General features: G+C 42.3%; 1 protein-coding gene across 1 annotated transcript; it reads left to right on the top strand.

Annotated features, from left to right (window-relative positions):
• Window positions 1–8,563: 8,563 nt before the first annotated feature.
• On the top strand, window positions 8,564–16,600 carry LOC108787835. Its single transcript, XM_018557489.1, has 2 exons — window positions 8,564–9,262; window positions 16,362–16,600. The coding sequence occupies exons 1-2, from the start codon at window positions 8,616–8,618 to the stop codon at window positions 16,522–16,524; spliced, it is 810 nt and encodes a 269-aa protein (XP_018412991.1). The 5' UTR covers window positions 8,564–8,615; the 3' UTR covers window positions 16,525–16,600.
• The last annotated feature ends 602 nt before the right edge of the window (window positions 16,601–17,202 follow it).

The raw sequence follows: 17,202 nt of genomic DNA, 5'->3' as shown, positions 1-17,202 counted from the left end.
ACACACAACACATTGAACCTTGAAGCAGATGAGCTACAGCCACAGAAGACCACACCAAGTGCCAATTCTGTCAGCTAAGAGCAGGAAACTGAGGCTACAGTTTGCAAGGGCTCACCAAAATTGTAAAATAGAAGATTGGAAACACTTTGCCAGGTCTGATGAGTCTCGATTTCAGTTGAGACATGGTCGGGTCAGAATTTGATGTAAACAACATGAAAGCATGGATCCATCCCGCCTTGTATCAACGGTTCATGCTGGTGGAGCTTTGCATCATGGATGTGCAGCAGACAAAACTGCAGCAACTGTGTGATGCTATCATGTCAGTATGGGCCAAACTCTCTAAGGCAGGGATGGCCAAACTGCAGCCCTCCAGCTGTGGTGAAACTACGAATCCCATGAGGCTTTGCAAGATTCTTGCAGCCACAGACATGTCTCCTGGAGAGAGATGCGTCATGTGATTTGTTGTTTCACCAGAGCTGGAGGGCCGGAGTTTGGCCATCCCTGCTCTAAGGAATGTTTCCAACACCTTGTTGAATCAATGCCACATATAATTAAAGCAGCTCTGAAGACACGATGGAGGTGCATTGGGTAGAGAAGAGTGACGCGTTCGAGGTATTCAACTCTTTCTCAAGCTCAAAAGGAATGATAAGGCACTGGCGGGAATCTGCCGATTTTAAAAAGTGACAGGTGGGCGGAGCTATTTCTCCTGCGGTTTAACATTACAGCTGGATGCTGGCATGAAATGCTGGATGCTGGCATGAAATTGGGAGCTTAGTCTACACTGGGATCATGTTGAATGGTTGGGAAAGGGAAAGACAATGGAAAGAGCTCACTATGTTTGTTATTATTGTTGTAAAAAAGGGAAAAAAGGCGAATTTGTACAATGAAAATGGTATTTTAATTAAAAGATGCTTTCTTTATGCATTGAGAGTGGTACTTTGTTAAAAAGTGATAATATGATTAAAAGTTACTTTGTTATGGACGATAAAAATTACAAAGATTATTTAAAAAAATTATGTTATAAGAGAGAAATAAAGAATATAAAAGTTTATTTTGTTATACAAATCTGTATTAAAGGACCGTTCGTTTAGTACATTCTTCTTCTTGGGGGGCATACTTTATTTAAAAACTCTCTTAATCAAGAAGACTGAGTTCTTAGATTCATCATCTAAGGTAATGCCAGCATAGATTTGGAGGTAAAGAAAAATATCTCTTTACCTTGTATTGGGAAAACAAATCCTGGCGCTGGTGTTACTAGGAGTCTGATAGAGCTCTGGGTGGTACAGACTCAGTGGCGTAACAATCGCCATAGTGACCCAGGCGGCCCCTATGGGGCGTGGGGCACAGGGGGGCCCGGCCAGATGCAGTGCGGGCTGCCTGTGTCGCTATGGCATCTTATGCTGGTGGCTTTCACTGGCGGCTGTGAGAAGAATGTGCTGTTGTTTAGATCACTGACAGTGATCTGTGCAGCAGCGCGTTCTTCTCACAGCCACTGCAGAGTTAATGAGAGCCAGCAGCGGTGTAGCAGACTGGACCCGGCAGTGGAGGAGGAGGCAGGGCCCGTTGTCAGCAGCAGAGGAGGCGGGTCCCGCGTGATGGAGAAGGAGGCGGGATCGTGCAGGAAGAGGAGGCGGACAGGTAAGGAGTGTGACCAGCCCCCCTCAGGGTGACCCTGCAGAGCCCCCCACTAGAGAGTCTATGGTGGGCTCTGCAGGGTCACCCTCAGGTGTGCTGCGTGGGATCTCAAGTGACCTCTGCAAGGGGCATAACTAGAAGTCACAGGGCCCCATACAAAATTTTGCTATGGGGCCCTGTGATTTTTAGTTACGCCCCTGGACAGACTCCTAGTTCCATGGACCGTAGTTTAGTTTAGTGAAGACTGCACAGGACTTCATTAGTGTGCAGCTGCACCTAGCTGGGGGAAGTGTGTGTCTCAGTGCAAGGAGAGACAGTGTGCTGAATGCAGCAAGTTCTGTGTTTGGAGCCAAGCCTGTCACCAGGACAGGGTTCTGTGGATGGACTGTAAATGTGCCCAAACACTGTACGATTATCGTACGATTATCGTACGAAAATCGTGTGAAATCCTGTGATCGTACGATAATCGCAAAGTGTATGGAAGGCGTGCAACCGTTTCTACTGTACGGTCGCACGTCTTCCGTCGAACAAGCAGGCTGGAAAACCCGCCAGGAATCGTACGATTCTAGGCGGGTTAGTGACCTGCTTGATCGACAACTGCCAAACGGGCCGGTGTGCGCACGCGCACACTGCCCGTTCAGCATTGCAGTCATCGGAAGCCCGACCCTCAGGGGGGCGGGCTTCCGATGATCGCAAGTGCGATCTGCCTGTCCAAGATGGGCAGATCGTACGTTTTTTTAATTACTTGACAACCCTAGCAAGACAAAAGTCTTGCGAGGGTTGTAAAGTGTATGGCCAACTTAACTGAGACTGGTTCCCTACAATATATAGTTAGATAGAGATATATATTGCAGTTTACCATTCCTTAAATGTGGTGGCTGCATAAGCTTTTTTTCTAGCTTTCTTCCTTTTATTGTCACATTCTGCCTATGTTAAATTACTGTTCTAGGATGACAATACTCACTTACTCACTCACTGCACTGTATCTATGGAAGAGCAGCACCGTCACCCTGGACTGTCCTACGAATTAGGACTACAACAACTCCCCCTGTCCTTATCTCCATTACATAGAGGAGTTTACAAAAGATAGTTGAGAAAGCTGATAACATTTTTAAATATTTCAGTTAAGTCTTTAAGAAATTCTGACAGGATAATTACTTTTTAATATCCCTGAAAGATCGTTCTCAAAGATATAAAAAGACACTTGACAAATATAAAGCCTTGTTCATACTCTACAATCTGGGATGCCTGCAGCAGGAACCTACAAATTCATGTGGTAGGAATCCCATATCTCTTGTTTAGATGTGGCTGCTGTCACTTATTTAAGTTCAACGAGCAGGTGACAGCGACTGCATCTGTAAGCTGCAGTCCGCATGTAATCACATATGATGCAATTACATGCAGTTAGGAATAGATCACAGTCATTGGATGCAGTGGTGGGCCTAAGGAACAAAGGGCCCTGGTGCAAGATTTTTTTTTGCCCAGTCGCAAGTCGCTTCTACAGGACCCTTTTTTCGGCGGATTTTGCGCGATTTTGCTTTTTTCTATGGAGCCCGATGGAGAAGGTCGCGCTACCGTCGCTGGATGGTCGCTGGAACGTCGCCCCGAAAGTCGCGCTATCCCGGCCGCTGCAAAGGTAAGTCGCTACATGTGAATGGGGCCTTAGCCGACGGATCGACGATGGAAAACGTTGACAACTGACCACTACTGACCACTGCACTTCGTTACATGCTGACTGCTGCACTGCGTTATATACCGACCGCTGCATTGCGTTACATGCTGACTGCTGCACTGCGTTACTGACTGCTGACCTCTGCACTGTGTTACATACTGACCGCTGCACTGCGTTACATGCTGACTGATGCACTGCATTACTGACCACTGCACTGCCTTACATACTGACCGCTGCACTGCGTTACATGCTGACTGATGCACTGCATTACATAGTGACCTCTGCACTGTGTTACGTACTGACCGCTGCACTGCATTACGTACTGACCGCTGCACTGCGTTACATGCTGACCTCTGCACTGCGTTACTTACTGACCTCTGCACTGTGTTACTTGCTGACCTCTGCACTGGGTTGCATACTCACCGGTGGCCTCTGCACTGCGTTACATACTGACCGCTGGCTCCTGCACTGCGTTACATACTAATCGCTGCAATGCGTTACATACTAACCTCTGCACTGCGTTACATACTGACCGCTGCACTGTGTTACATGCTGACCTCTGCACTGGGTTACATACTGACCGCTGGCCTCTGCACTGCGTTACATACTTACCGCTGGCCTCTGCACTGCGTTACATACTAATCGCTGCAATGCGTTACATACTAACCTCTGCACTGCGTTACATACTGACCTCTGCACTGTGTTACATGCTGACTGCTGCACTGCGTAACATACTGACCATTGACCTCTGCACTGCGTTACATACTGACCCCTGACCTCTGCACTGCGTAACATACTGACCATTGACTTCTGCACTGCGTTACATACTGAACGCTGACCTCTGCACTGGGTTACATACTGACCACTGACCTCTGCATTAGGTTACATACTAACCGCTGACCTCTGCACTAGGTTACATACTGACCGCTGACCTCTGCACTGGGTTACATACTTTCCACTATCTTCATATGCCCACTGGACTCTCCCATCACCATGGCCCCCCCTGCACCTCTCCCCCAACTCCAGCACCCCTTCCATCACATATTTCCTGCACCTCCCATCACCTTTCCTCAGCCCTCTCAAATCATGGTCCCTTCCCATCTCTGCAGCCGCCCCTCCTTCTCCAATCACATATCTAAAGACCCGATTCTCCAATCGCATGTCCTCAGTCCCCCCTTCTCCAATCACATCTCTGCAGCCCCCCTTCTCCAATCACATCTCCGCAGCCCCTCCTTCTCCAATCACATCTCCGCAACCCCTGCTTCTCCAATCACATCTCTGCAGACCCTCCTTCTCCAATCACATGTTGATCATTGCAGTGGCGACCGTGGGCGAGTCTGGCGGACGCGAGGCCCCAGGAAGCGTGAGGCCTCGCACCGGCCTCAGCCTGGGGGGGCCCAGCACAGTCCCTGTGCATAGATGGGGGGACTTGCCGGCCGCCGGATAGCACCGGATCAGCGGCCGGCGGGCCCCCCATCTCTGCGCCGGGAGTGTCAGATGAACGGATGATCCGACACTCCCGGCGCAGAGACTGGGGGCTCGCCGGGCTGCTGGATACCGATCCGGCGGCCGGCAAGTCCCACCATCTATGCACAGGGATTGTTGGCCCCCATCTCTGCACCGGGAGTGTCAGATGAACAGATGATCCGACACTCCCGGCGCAGAGACTGGGGGCCCGCCGGCTGCTGGATACCGATGCGGCGGCCGGCAAGTCCCACCATCTATGCACAGGGACTGTGCTGGGCCCCCCCAGGCTAAGGCCCCGGTGCCGGAGCACCGGCTGCACCGGCGGTAGTTCCGCCACTGATTGGATGCATTTAACATGCATCCAGGAACAGTGATCTGTTCCAAACTGCATGTAATCACATCACATACATACAATCACATCCACATTACATGTGGACCGATGCTTGCAGATGCGGCCGCTGTCACCCAGTCATTAACTTGAACGGGTGACAGCAGCCGCAACTAAATAGAAGATTTGGGATTCCTGCCACAGGAACTTGTAGGTTTTAGCCACAGAAATCCCAAATCACATAGTGTGAATATAAACTCCCAAATCATGTTGCCAAGTAGCGCGTAGGTAGTATATTATGTATCCAGTTGTGCAAGAAAATGTAAATGTAGCCTAATCATGCCACAATGTCTAGCCTTGCAACTCCTGAATAACATAGAGGGAGAGCACTCTCAAGATCCAAAAGTACAGAAGCACATCAGCATAGTGTAGACAATTAGACTTTAATTGAAGTTTATGAATAAAATCAAATACATACACTCACAAGTGTGTAGCTTAGGTGAAATCCCAAAACACAGCACAGGGAAAAAAGTATCCCAGCCTTCTGGGGCACCTTATGGAGATAAACAGCTGGAGTGAAGTTGAGAAGAGCATGCTTCGCATAGTGTGAATGTAGCCTTAGTGTGAATACAGCTGTTAATTCCACATGTAAACCAATATAAGAGCATACAGTGACTGTGAACAAAAGGTGATATTAAAAAAGTGTTAAAAAAGGTTAGTGAGAATGCATTTATTAAATGTGAAAATGACATGTGGTTACCCAACCTTCACACTGCATGATTTGCATGAGAGAAAAATGTTAACCAGGTCATTTTCTAAGCTTTCTGTCTTGATAAGTTTTGTTGTTTTTTTTTTACATAAACTGTGGCACAAAGTAATATCTTTTTAACCAGAGGCTGAACTCCTAAACAATTAGGGATGCATGGGCACAACGTAGAGGACCAGCAGTAGCAGGTTGGAGACGTTGTCAACTTGTAAGAGGAGATAGAGCATTTTACTTAAATATCTAAGGCTAATAACCCAACTAAACTACACTAAATGTCATACAGAGGATAAAGCAGTTAAGGATATTCTCCACTGTCAGTCGCACCTGACTAAGTGTGTGGTCCTACACCATACATCATAATGTATGGAGTCAAGTCAAATTCACTCCCAGTGCAATGGATCACAAACAGACTTTCTTTTCAATCAGTTTCACCTGATCACAATGGGGGCAGCTCCACAAGGCAGGGAACCTTCATATCTGGTAAGAAAAACAACAAAAGAGTGCCCACCCCATGTGAAGTATCGTTTATTTAGAATTAATTAAAAAGGAGGAAATGTACTCACAAACACAGTAAGGACAAACGCATCCAAATGGTTACTATTTCTGAAGGTCTTGCAACTTATTCAAAGCCACACCGCAGTCTAATCAGCTCACAATGGGGCCCTCTTCCAACAGACGCGAGTGGCCGGGTTAACGCGTTTCTGGGGCACGCCCCCTTCCTCAGAAACCTGGTCACTTTTTAACAGACTTTTTAATCCGATGTTCGCCCAGTCACGAACTTTCTGCCAATCAGAGGACTTAAATCCAGTCTCAGCTTTTGTTGCTCTTGTTTAGCCGATGCGGCTTGATCCAAAATATGGTGGCTAATTTAAAAACCCGTCCATTGCTTAGCTTGGGGTGGCCAATAAATTAAAGATATTTACATTTTTAAGATTCAAACAATCCAAAGGCATTTGAAGACATCTGCATAAAACATGTGTACACACACATAAATCAATTTATATTGCATCAATCTCAACTATAGATGGATAATGGTCACTAACCATTTTCCATTATATATTAATAATAGTATATACATATATATACATCTAATAATTAACTATACATATAAAACCATAATAATGCATATATAAAAAATTAAATAAAAAAATATGTATGTGTATATATGAAAATACACATACAAATTGGATACAAATATATACTCACGTCCACATACATAATAATAATAAAAGTAATAAAAATCACATATCGCACAAAGAAAATGTGTTTATCAAATTTCTTCATGTACTAGTATGTGACGCAATTTACATGATCCAGGGGTATAAAGGAACCCATGACCAATCCAACCCAAAAAAGGTTACTACTGATAACACTGATAATTACAATGGGATGAATACATATGTGTGCATATGTACACACGCGCAATTAGTAAATCACAACATTAATCACTAATATTAATATTGATAGGAAAGAGAAAAATTTGATAAAAGTAGAATAAGGGTAAAAGAATTCCGATTAATTGAATAGGGTCTTTCATCACCTAGGGTCAATCAATAATTCTCGACATACGTGTAAAGGAGCCCTAAAGGCTCTCTTTGGGAATGATTGTTGCCTTATTGATCTGAAGGTCTGTAGCCCTAATGCTGTAGCCATGTAGAATAAACTCCTCCCTAATGTTCAGCAGGGTTACAAAAATACATATATCCATTGAGTTTAACCAAAGACCATCTAATAATTCAGTATCAGAATGGATTTGATTGCGCTGTTTTGCCTGACTGTATATGATGGTGTGAAAGCTGTCACTTCTGAGGTAGGCTCATCTGTTTGAGGGTTTGTGGTAAACAAATGTAACTGTGCTGAATTTGATATACATATTTGTTTACAGAAAGCTAATTTTATTTTTTGAGTAGTTAAATTCCAGGTTTATCATGGGGTGAAAGTTTTTGTAGTCCTTGTGATCTGCACCTGACCATGTATGACTATTGATACATCATAAAAGTGAGTCCAGATAACCAGGATATCACAAATATAGAAAAGTATTTCATAGGATTGGTGCTACAGGGGGATAAGTCCCACTATAAAGACATTTGAGTAATGTAGAACAAACTGTAGTCCCATTGTAGTTCTCATTACCTACAAGTGTAGTTCTTTACCAACAAGTAACTGTTACTGCAGAAAGGTTTTTTTGTTCATGTAAATGAAACATTCTCCATCACTGTGGGGAGTGTTCATGCTTAGTCATTCCACATCCATCAGATATTGGGCCAATTGTATTCAGTTTTTTCTAAGAAAATCTGTTGTGTCCTAAATGTAGTTGGAGGTTCCACTGACTGGGAGTTTCGATATATTTTTTACTAAAGCAAATATAACTAATATGTTCACTATATAGTTGCCTTTTTTTACTTAAAAATGTATGATTGTTTTGTTAATTACACTTTGTATTTGTTAGCATTTGTCTATTTTTATTTTACTCTTAAATTCTTATTTTCTTTCTCCTCTACAGAAGAAAGATGTGGATATCGATAATGGTGATCAGCTTTTTATTCACGCTTAGTGATGCTAATGTAGCGTGTGGTAGTACCAAATGTGAAATGCCACAAATAAATAAGACCAGTGAACGTCTTCAGTGGTCAGATTTTGAAAGTTGTGAAATTGTCTGCTTGAAAAACAATAGCATTAAGGCTATTGAACCGACTTCAAATTATTGGCATCTTAAGAGACTAGATTTGTCTCATAATAGACTTATAATGCTCCCAGAAAAATTCCTATCGAATGCAAATGCTTTAGAAGAAATTTACCTCGGGAACAATAATCTGCAACAATTGCCAGAAAACTTCCTAAGCAATTCTTCCAAAGTAAGAGTGATACAACTTGAAGGAAATCAGCTAACTAAAGTTCCGTCAAGTGTTTTTCACTCTAGTCTCCTTAACTTAAGTGTAGACTGCACATGCGATGTGGCAAGCAGTATAATGCAGCACCTTAATAACAACTCAACAGACCACTCACTTCTTTCTGTGACATGCACAACATCGTCCTTTACATCAAGTTTGAAAAAAGTTGATGATTTCTTTGCAAACAACTGTGGTTCACAAATCTTGTTGGCTCTATGCATTGTGCTGCCTATAGTAGCCTTAGGGCTTATAGTTGGCAGGGTGGCTCTGTACCTCTGGAAGAAGAATAACAATTCAACTAATTTGGGAAACAAGTCTGCTACAGAGCAGTCCCCTTCTCATGGGCAACCACGCTACACGACAAGAAATAGGGATGTTATGACATCAACCCCAAACCAAGGTCTGAGGCAAGACTATGAAAATGTATTTGTTGGTCACTTTGAAACAAACAAGACAAATCCTCATGGATATTCAAAGGAACAAAGCAGACAAGGAGCCACAAGGTAAGAATTGTGGATATTTAGCATTGTCTAGCAACTAACATCCAGATTGGAGTAGTATAAAATAGGTGATGCTGAATATAACTGAAATTGCTCACTCCGATTTCACTGCACACTGTGAGCTTCTCACTGTGTGCATTAGAAGCTGCATCATATAAAGCCTGGCTCATTTTTACCTGGAGTTCATCCAGCATCTTTGAGCCCTTCTCTCTCCAGCCTTGCTGTCCCTGGTCCAAATGTTTCAATCATCAGATTTCACTGTGTCTTCCAATTGCCAACATTTGCATATAGAAATTGATCATTTCTGCTACTCATCCTAGGAGCATGCATTCTACAAAGAACTGTGGAGGATTTTTTAACCATGCTCAAACTGGTAAAAGAGAACCCTATGGTTACCATTCACATATATAGAAGCACTGTGACTGTCTACCAAGAGGTACTTGGATGTCCCTCTGAACCAACAACATGGCTACTCCTCACATTTGGATACAGTGAAAAGGGAAAAGTTACTATGGGTGCGGTGGCAAATTTGCTTGACCCCATTGTGCTGAAAAGTAAGCTTGGCTTAAAATGGCACGGTTGAATACAGCCGGGGTATACTTACCGTATACACTGTACACAAATGCCACATTTCTTGTACTCATAGTATGTCACTACAGTCCTGATGTAAACAGAAGCATTCTGTTCACATTCATTTCTACAGTGAGCTTGTATAGATTGAGCTGTAGCAGAATCGTAAGGCAAGGAGCTGATCATTTCAGCTCCTGGACTTAGCGCTGAACCGTGGCTGTCTGTTCCAGCCTACAGGAGCAGTTGAGACCAGCCACCATTTTAAAATGGTTCTGGGACGAAAAGCCACTATCCCAGCACAGTTTTAAAACAGTGTCTGGGACTTAAGTGATTAAAGGAGAGCCTTGATAAGGGAAAAAACTCCAGGAAAAGGGGGAGAAGAAAATAGTTTATTTGGTATAGTGAAATTCCATTTTGGTAGGTGATAGTAGGAAAAACAAATACAAAAGGTGTGGTTGTTGGACGTCCCATTAGGGATATCAGGCAACCAGGAAAAGGAGGCCTGTGGGGAATATACCTGTCTCCAAGCAGAGGATGTATTTTTCAATGTCAGATCTCAGGTGTGCAATAGAAAAATGTCACCAGCACACCATAAGTTGAAAAAGCAAAATATTTTATTGCCAATAGCTGTATCTCATTGGCAAGCGCTTTCGGGGGCCTCGCAGGGTCCCCTTCATCAGGCTTAGAGATAACAGTTGATTCCCACATTTGGAGTGCTAAGAGGTTAGAATAATTTTTAGGTTGTTATTGCTGTTTGTGTCCTTGTTAGAGAGTTTCACTCTAATTGTCCTGATTAACAATGTCACCAGGAATGTAAGTGAGGGAAAATCCAAAAATGTGGAATTGCCATCAGAAAAGGAATAGAGGGAAATCTTCTAATGAGGACATTTGCTGGTAGAGGATATGTGTTCATTTTATATTGATAACTAAGTAGTTTAGTCAGTCTGACAGTAGAAAGAGACAGTCAGGTATTTTAGTGAAAAAAAACCTCAAAAGGGGGTTATTCACAAAGCTGCCGAAGGCAGCCGAGTGAATAACCCAGCCTATGTTCGGCTATTCACCCCGCCTCAGTACGGCTGATTTCAGTTGAATCAGTCGTACATCAACTGCCTTCGGTCAGCCGAACATGCTCTGCCGAAGTGCTAGAGCCGAAGTGCAGTGGGACTTCGACTCAGCCGATCCAACATCTGGATCGGCTGAGCCGAAGCTCCGGCAGCTCACTCGCTGCCATTCGCCCCTATTCTCATAGGGGCCCAACAGCAGTAAGTGAATAGCCGAATGCTGCAGAGCGGCATTCAGCTCGGGTATTCTGCTCGGTACCTCCAAGGTACCGATCAGAATAGAAAAAAGTGAAATGAATGAAAAAAAGAGTTGAAAAATAATTAAAAAAATGTAAATAAATAAGAAAACTAAAAAAGAATTAAAATAGTTTAAAGAAAAGGAAAAAAAAAAAAGAAAATTAAAAATAATTTTAAAAAACGCAGGCAAAGATGCCGGCAAAAGAAAAACAATTGGGCAGAGCTGGAAGTGACGGCTAGCTGCGCCCAACTGTTACCTATTGGCCGCCACCTGCCAGAGTCTTCTAGCAGGTCCCAGACAATGAATAACAACTGGGCGGAGCCGGCTGTGACATCATTTGGGGGCGCTGATCTGTCACAACTGGGCAGAGCGAGTCTAGCTGTCATTTGCGTGGAGATCGGTCAGTTCCGGACGATCTTTCTCCACGCTTTGGCTGTCACTTTGGCTCAGTCGAGCCGAAGCATATGCCTTCGGCTCGGCTTCCTTCGGCTGCTGTACAGGCTATTGTGAATAACCCGTACAGCAGCCCTTCGGTTTGACTGAAGCATAGGTACTATGCTTCCAGGATTAAATTGCAAGGAATTTAGTCAATGAAGGCCTCCTTTGTTATATAGAAAAAGCAGATTTTATTACACTGCGTTTACAAATAAATAGTCAGCTCATGTGACTACAACAACCTTTTTTTTTTTTTTAAAAACAAGCCTATAATCTTCTTTCAGCTTTTAGTACACTTAGAGTGTTATTCACTAATGAGCCGAAGGATCCAGCCGTAGCTTCGGCTGATCCTTCTGCTCTCTACGGCCACCGCAGCCTTTTGGTTCAGTCGAACCGAAGGGCTGCTGTACGGGTTATTCACAATACTTACAACCCTGAGCACTTTTTTTTATTTTTAACTTGGGGTCCCTCCTAAAATTCCTACCAGACCTTAAGGCCTGGTATGATTTTTGGGTGGGAACTCCACGCATTTGTTAATTTTTTTTTTTTTTAATAGGAGTCCCTATTAGGTTATTGTATGGGAGGGGGACCACACGTTGTTTTTTTTTTCTTTTTCTTTAACCACCTGCTGTCCGGCTGTTGTAATTAAACGGCTGGACAGCGGCTTCTTGAATGCGGGTGGGCACACCCGATCACTTGTAATATGTGTGCGGGTGTGCGCCTCCCCTCCGTTGCAGCCGCTGCTGGCGATCCCGACTGGCGATCTTAAAGACCCATGATGTCTCCATAAAGAGGACATGTCACTGAAAATTGGCTATCACAAAGGGGGCTTGTTAGTCCCCTATGTGATAACAATAAAGTTAAGTGGAAAAAAAAAAAGGTTTAAAATGATTAGTTAAAAAAAATATGAAAAAATGAAAAGTCACATATAAAGGTAATAAAAATAAAAATTTAAAGTCCCCCGCCCCCCACATACACATGCAAACATGCGTCAAAGGCGCCTACGTGCGGAAAACGACGATTGCATCCATTACGCCGCACATGTTACATATCGCCGCGAACGTCGCAGTGGTAGCAATAATTCTAGGGCCATCAATCACTGATGACACTAAACTGATGAGCGGTAAAAGCTTTTAAAGCGTCACCTTTGGCCAATTTTGGGCATGGTAGCTTTTGCGAGTTCACGGGCGCACGCAATTTTAAAGCTTGACATGTTTGGTGCCTATTACCCCACGTGACCCCGTCTTTTTGCCAAAAATTTGGGTAATAATAATTGTTTTATAACATAACGTAGGGAAAACAGTTTTTTTTCCCGAAACTTTTGGTACTTTTTTTCATTATATAGTAAAAAATTAAAATCGCAGTGGTGATTAAATACCACCAAAAGAAAGCTCTATCTGTCCCCAAAAAATGATATAAAATTCATTTCAGTACAGCATTGCATGACGAAATAAATGTCAGTCAAAGTACCGCAGCGCTGAATACTGAAAAATGGCCTGGACAGGAACGGGGTGTAAACACCTGGTCAGCAAGTGGTTAAAACATTTTTTATTATTTTCTTACCTTTTTTTAATTTTAATTTAATTTTTTACATTTCTTTAAATCATTTTTAAACTTTTTTTTTCATTTGTTTAAGTTTTTTCTATTCTGCTCGCTACATCTGAGATACATCGTCGGCATTCGGCTATTCACTCACTGCTGTTCGGCCCCTATGATAATAGGGGCGAACGGCAGTGCGTGAACCAATCCGGATTTTGGAAATCCATAATCGGAAAATAGGAAATCCATAATCAGCTTCTTGAAACCTCCTTACCCAACGCCGCACATTGCTAATGTCCGCATAAACATTCTGTAGCCGATTATAGATTTCCATAGGTGCACAAGCCTCTTTTGACAGAAATTAAATTACAGCTCATTGTTTTAGCCACAGATCCATGGATCTAGTCACTCAATCTGAAAAAAAAATAGCATACGTTAGTAGGGTAAGGACACCTCTATAACATGGTACATGAACATTCACAATCACTCTAATACAGTAGATCTCAAATAACAGACATGAAGGCATTACTTTTTGATTGACCCTCGTAATAAAAGTCTCATCACATTCAAGCAGTTTACAGAAGATAAGGTTTTTATGGGTTTTTTGTTTCCAATTTATCTCACTGAAAGTGACAAGAGCACTGCATTTCTGGCAAGGGTTTTTCTATACTCGCAGAAAGTGTTCTAAGCCTAAAAAGCAAAAGTACTGCATCCAGTATATCTTAGAACCAGTAAGCTGCAATATTTATGTTCTTGAATTTAGTTATCTTTTAGGGCAAGGGTATACACTAGAGCTGTGAACTTTGTATTTATTTTTTGAAATTAAGGCTTTAAAGCACTAACTATTAAAAACATACATAGGGCTCCATTCCCACAGGAGCAGTTGTCCACACGTATTCGTAACTGCTGTAAAGATAAAAAACAATGCAATTTCATGTACATTGTTCAAATGTTTGTGGTGGAGTGGTGCAGTACGAAACCACGTGTCTTGCAAAATAGTAGAAGCGCGGTTTTATGGCGGATTACGCACGTTCACAGCTATAGTAATAGCCACAAACAAGCGGAATCCATACAGTTGTAACGATTTTAGCGTTTGCGCGCTGTGCTGTCTTCCACATGGAATACCACTCAGTAACCGCAAACGCTATATGTGAATGGAGGCTGAAACACAGTGTTGCAGCTGCAGACCATGTGGCATTTAGCATGTGACCTCCAAAGGAATTGTACCGATAAATCTGATTATACTGCCTCCAGTCTCCTTCTTTCAAATAAATTTAAAGAGAAAGAATATCCTGCACATCTCATTACAGAAGCATTCTCTATGTATCTAGAACCAGCCTTACCCAAAACCGCCAACAAAGACCAACCGCAGAGAGAGGACAACAAAGTTAGGTTCATCACCACTTTTAACAGCCATAAAGCCATCCAGAAGGTTATCCAGAACAACTGGCATAGCTTATTAAAAGATCCTAAACTAGGTCCTCTCTTACCACCTAGACCATACATTAACTGTAAGAAGAACAAAAACGTTAAGAATTTAGTTACGGCCAGTAAGCTATCCAAACAATCCAAAATAGGCCCAAACATTTTTCTGTTTGACAATAGGGTTGGGACATTTCGGTGTAAAAAACCAAAGTGTCTCACGTGTCAGTTCATCCAACATGGACAGACAACGTTTAGTGACCATCACAACAATGTCTTTAACACCAGGCAATTTATCGCTTGCGCACACGATCATGTGATATATGGCCTAACATGCCCCTGCGGCTTGGTCTATGTTGGACGTACTATGCGTCCTTTACGCAAAAGTATCGGCGAACATAGAAGATTTATCGATAAAGGTGATGTCGATCATAGTGTCCCCCGACACTTCACCATAAGAACATCCATGCTCTTCATGTGTTCGCGATTGAACACATACCCACCCATATAGCACCCTCCGAACGTTTCCGACTTCTGTGCAGCAGGGAGACTTTTTGGAATTATAAATTGGATACATTAGTACCCAGGGTCTAAATGAAGAAATGGAAATCCAGACCATCATATGAATTCCAGTATGTAACCCATAATCCTGAGAGTGGCGGTATATGAGCTCCTACAAGCGTACGTTCTCGTTCATAGTTCATATATCATAATATGTGCACATAAATATATTTATTATATATATGTTTTTAAAAATTACTTATACATTGTTATAATATTTTTCAAAAAGTCTCACATCATTTTTAAACATTCAAAAAAGTGTTTTAACATTTTTATAGACCAAGGTTCATTGTTTTATTCTTTATGCCGGCATTTCAAACAAACAAACAGTGTGACCTACTAAAGTTACAATGTAGACCATATTTACAGAGAGATACCCTTTTGCACTTCCCACCTGCTCAAGAGAACAGAATAGTATTCCCTGAGATAAGTGCAGTAATATAATCATATTAACCTATTCACTACATCACATGCAAACATACGGCATCTGTTTTTAAATAGCCATTATCATAAAAGTCCATTTCTATCTGTAAATGTATCCAATCTTTTTATTATTATTTATTTTAGTTTCTGAACAAGCGACTACTATGCACACTATAAGGTTAGACCTGCCCCTTCCAAAAATGTCCACCAATAGTAGCCTGACACGATTTTAAACTCCACCCATCTGTCACTTTTTAAACCCCTCAAAGTCCCGCCTGTTCTTGCTATCTTACTCCGGGCTCGAAAAAGAGGCATAGCCTCGAAAACGTGTAGCCGACTGCAGTTTGACACCTCCCACCACCTAGCGAGATGGATTGTTTTACCGACCAGTCCCGTGCTCGCTCCTAAGTTCATCCATCACTCACTGTTTGCTGACAGTTACAGAACCGCCGCAGAGCGGCTTCTTTTGCCTCCTATTTTCACACCCGACAGGACAGGACAGCCTGGCCAGCTGTTTCCTCACGGCACCCGACAGCACCAATATAACTAGTGCTCAGCCCGTTCTCAGACATGGCCACATGATGCCACCTCCAGCCAGCTATAAATCTCCCTGGACTCTAGTCACAGGAGCCGACCGTGACTGGAAGCCGCTAATATCGTCTATTCTTCATTAGCAGAGACCCACCATGTCCATCAAACAGTGAGTCACCCTTCCTTAGTTCTACACATATGCTTTTCATGTATCACATTTGAATTGATTCATAAACTGTTTAAAAAGTAATTTAGTATCCAATATTGTGGGTAGTAGCGCTTCTATAATTTTTGTTCTATTCATTTTTTTTATCGCCTACAGTAAACAAACCATGGAAGAAGATATCTATTTAGAGAGTGACGTCAATGACGGAAATCAACCAATTTACAGCAACACGCAAGGAGTATATTACAACTATTGTGATCATGGTGGCACCGGTATAAACAAAGAAGATGATGATGTGTATATTTTACCTGATCACTGAACAGTAATCTATCCATCACAATTTCATGGCTTTCAGAGGAATCCTATCAGTGTGTTGTTCCGGTATCATCTTTGATCCAAGGAATTACGAGACTAAACTTGTTTATTGTCATCCTTCGTTTTTAATTTTTTTCCTACTTTATATTCATGAGAGGATATCTTAATGAATGTATAATATGAATGAAGATACTATATCACACAATGCACTTATTGTAATATAGGCTGACAATTAGCTCCTTCACTAAATCTACTGGTGTCTAGGGGAGTCGGATCAGGCTCCCTAGTCTTATAGGACAAATAAGGAAGGGCTCTCTGTTTTTTTCACCTTCCATCTATATAACACCTTGCCCAATCTTGTATCTACTTTTCACCTGAATATTTATAGAGTTAAAGTTACTTAAACATTCTCTGATCTGACCTTTGATAGTGCTAAAATGATCTGTGGAGCTTCTACAATGACTCTTTTTTTTATCAGCTGGATTTATTACATTATACAAAGCAGATGTGTGATCTAAAACAGTTGTGAACATTTGTTACGTTAGTACACAACTTTGTTCCTGTAAATAGTGAATACAGATTTTTTGCAAGTTGCAAATTGTTAAAGCAGAACTTTAGCCAATAATTACACAAAAAAGAAAATAGTCCAATAAAAGGTAAAATAAAAAAAAACAACCGCTTT

The sequence above is a fragment of the Nanorana parkeri genome, unplaced genomic scaffold (assembly GCF_000935625.1).
Source record: "Nanorana parkeri isolate BGI_ZX_2015 unplaced genomic scaffold, ASM93562v1 scaffold286, whole genome shotgun sequence".
NCBI classification, from domain to species: Eukaryota; Metazoa; Chordata; class Amphibia; order Anura; family Dicroglossidae; genus Nanorana; species Nanorana parkeri.
Note: the sequence above shows the minus strand (reverse complement) of the source record. Positions and strands in the feature narration are given on the sequence as shown.

Bases quoted from the DNA above. Each gene is read 5' to 3' on its own strand.
- LOC108787835 (XM_018557489.1), top strand. From the start codon at position 8,616: ATGCTCCCAGAAAAATTCCTATCGAATGCAAATGCTTTAGAAGAAATT. The intron at 9,263-16,361 runs GTAAGAATTGTG...TATCGCCTACAG, and splicing joins AGCAGACAAGGAGCCACAAG to TAAACAAACCATGGAAGAAG.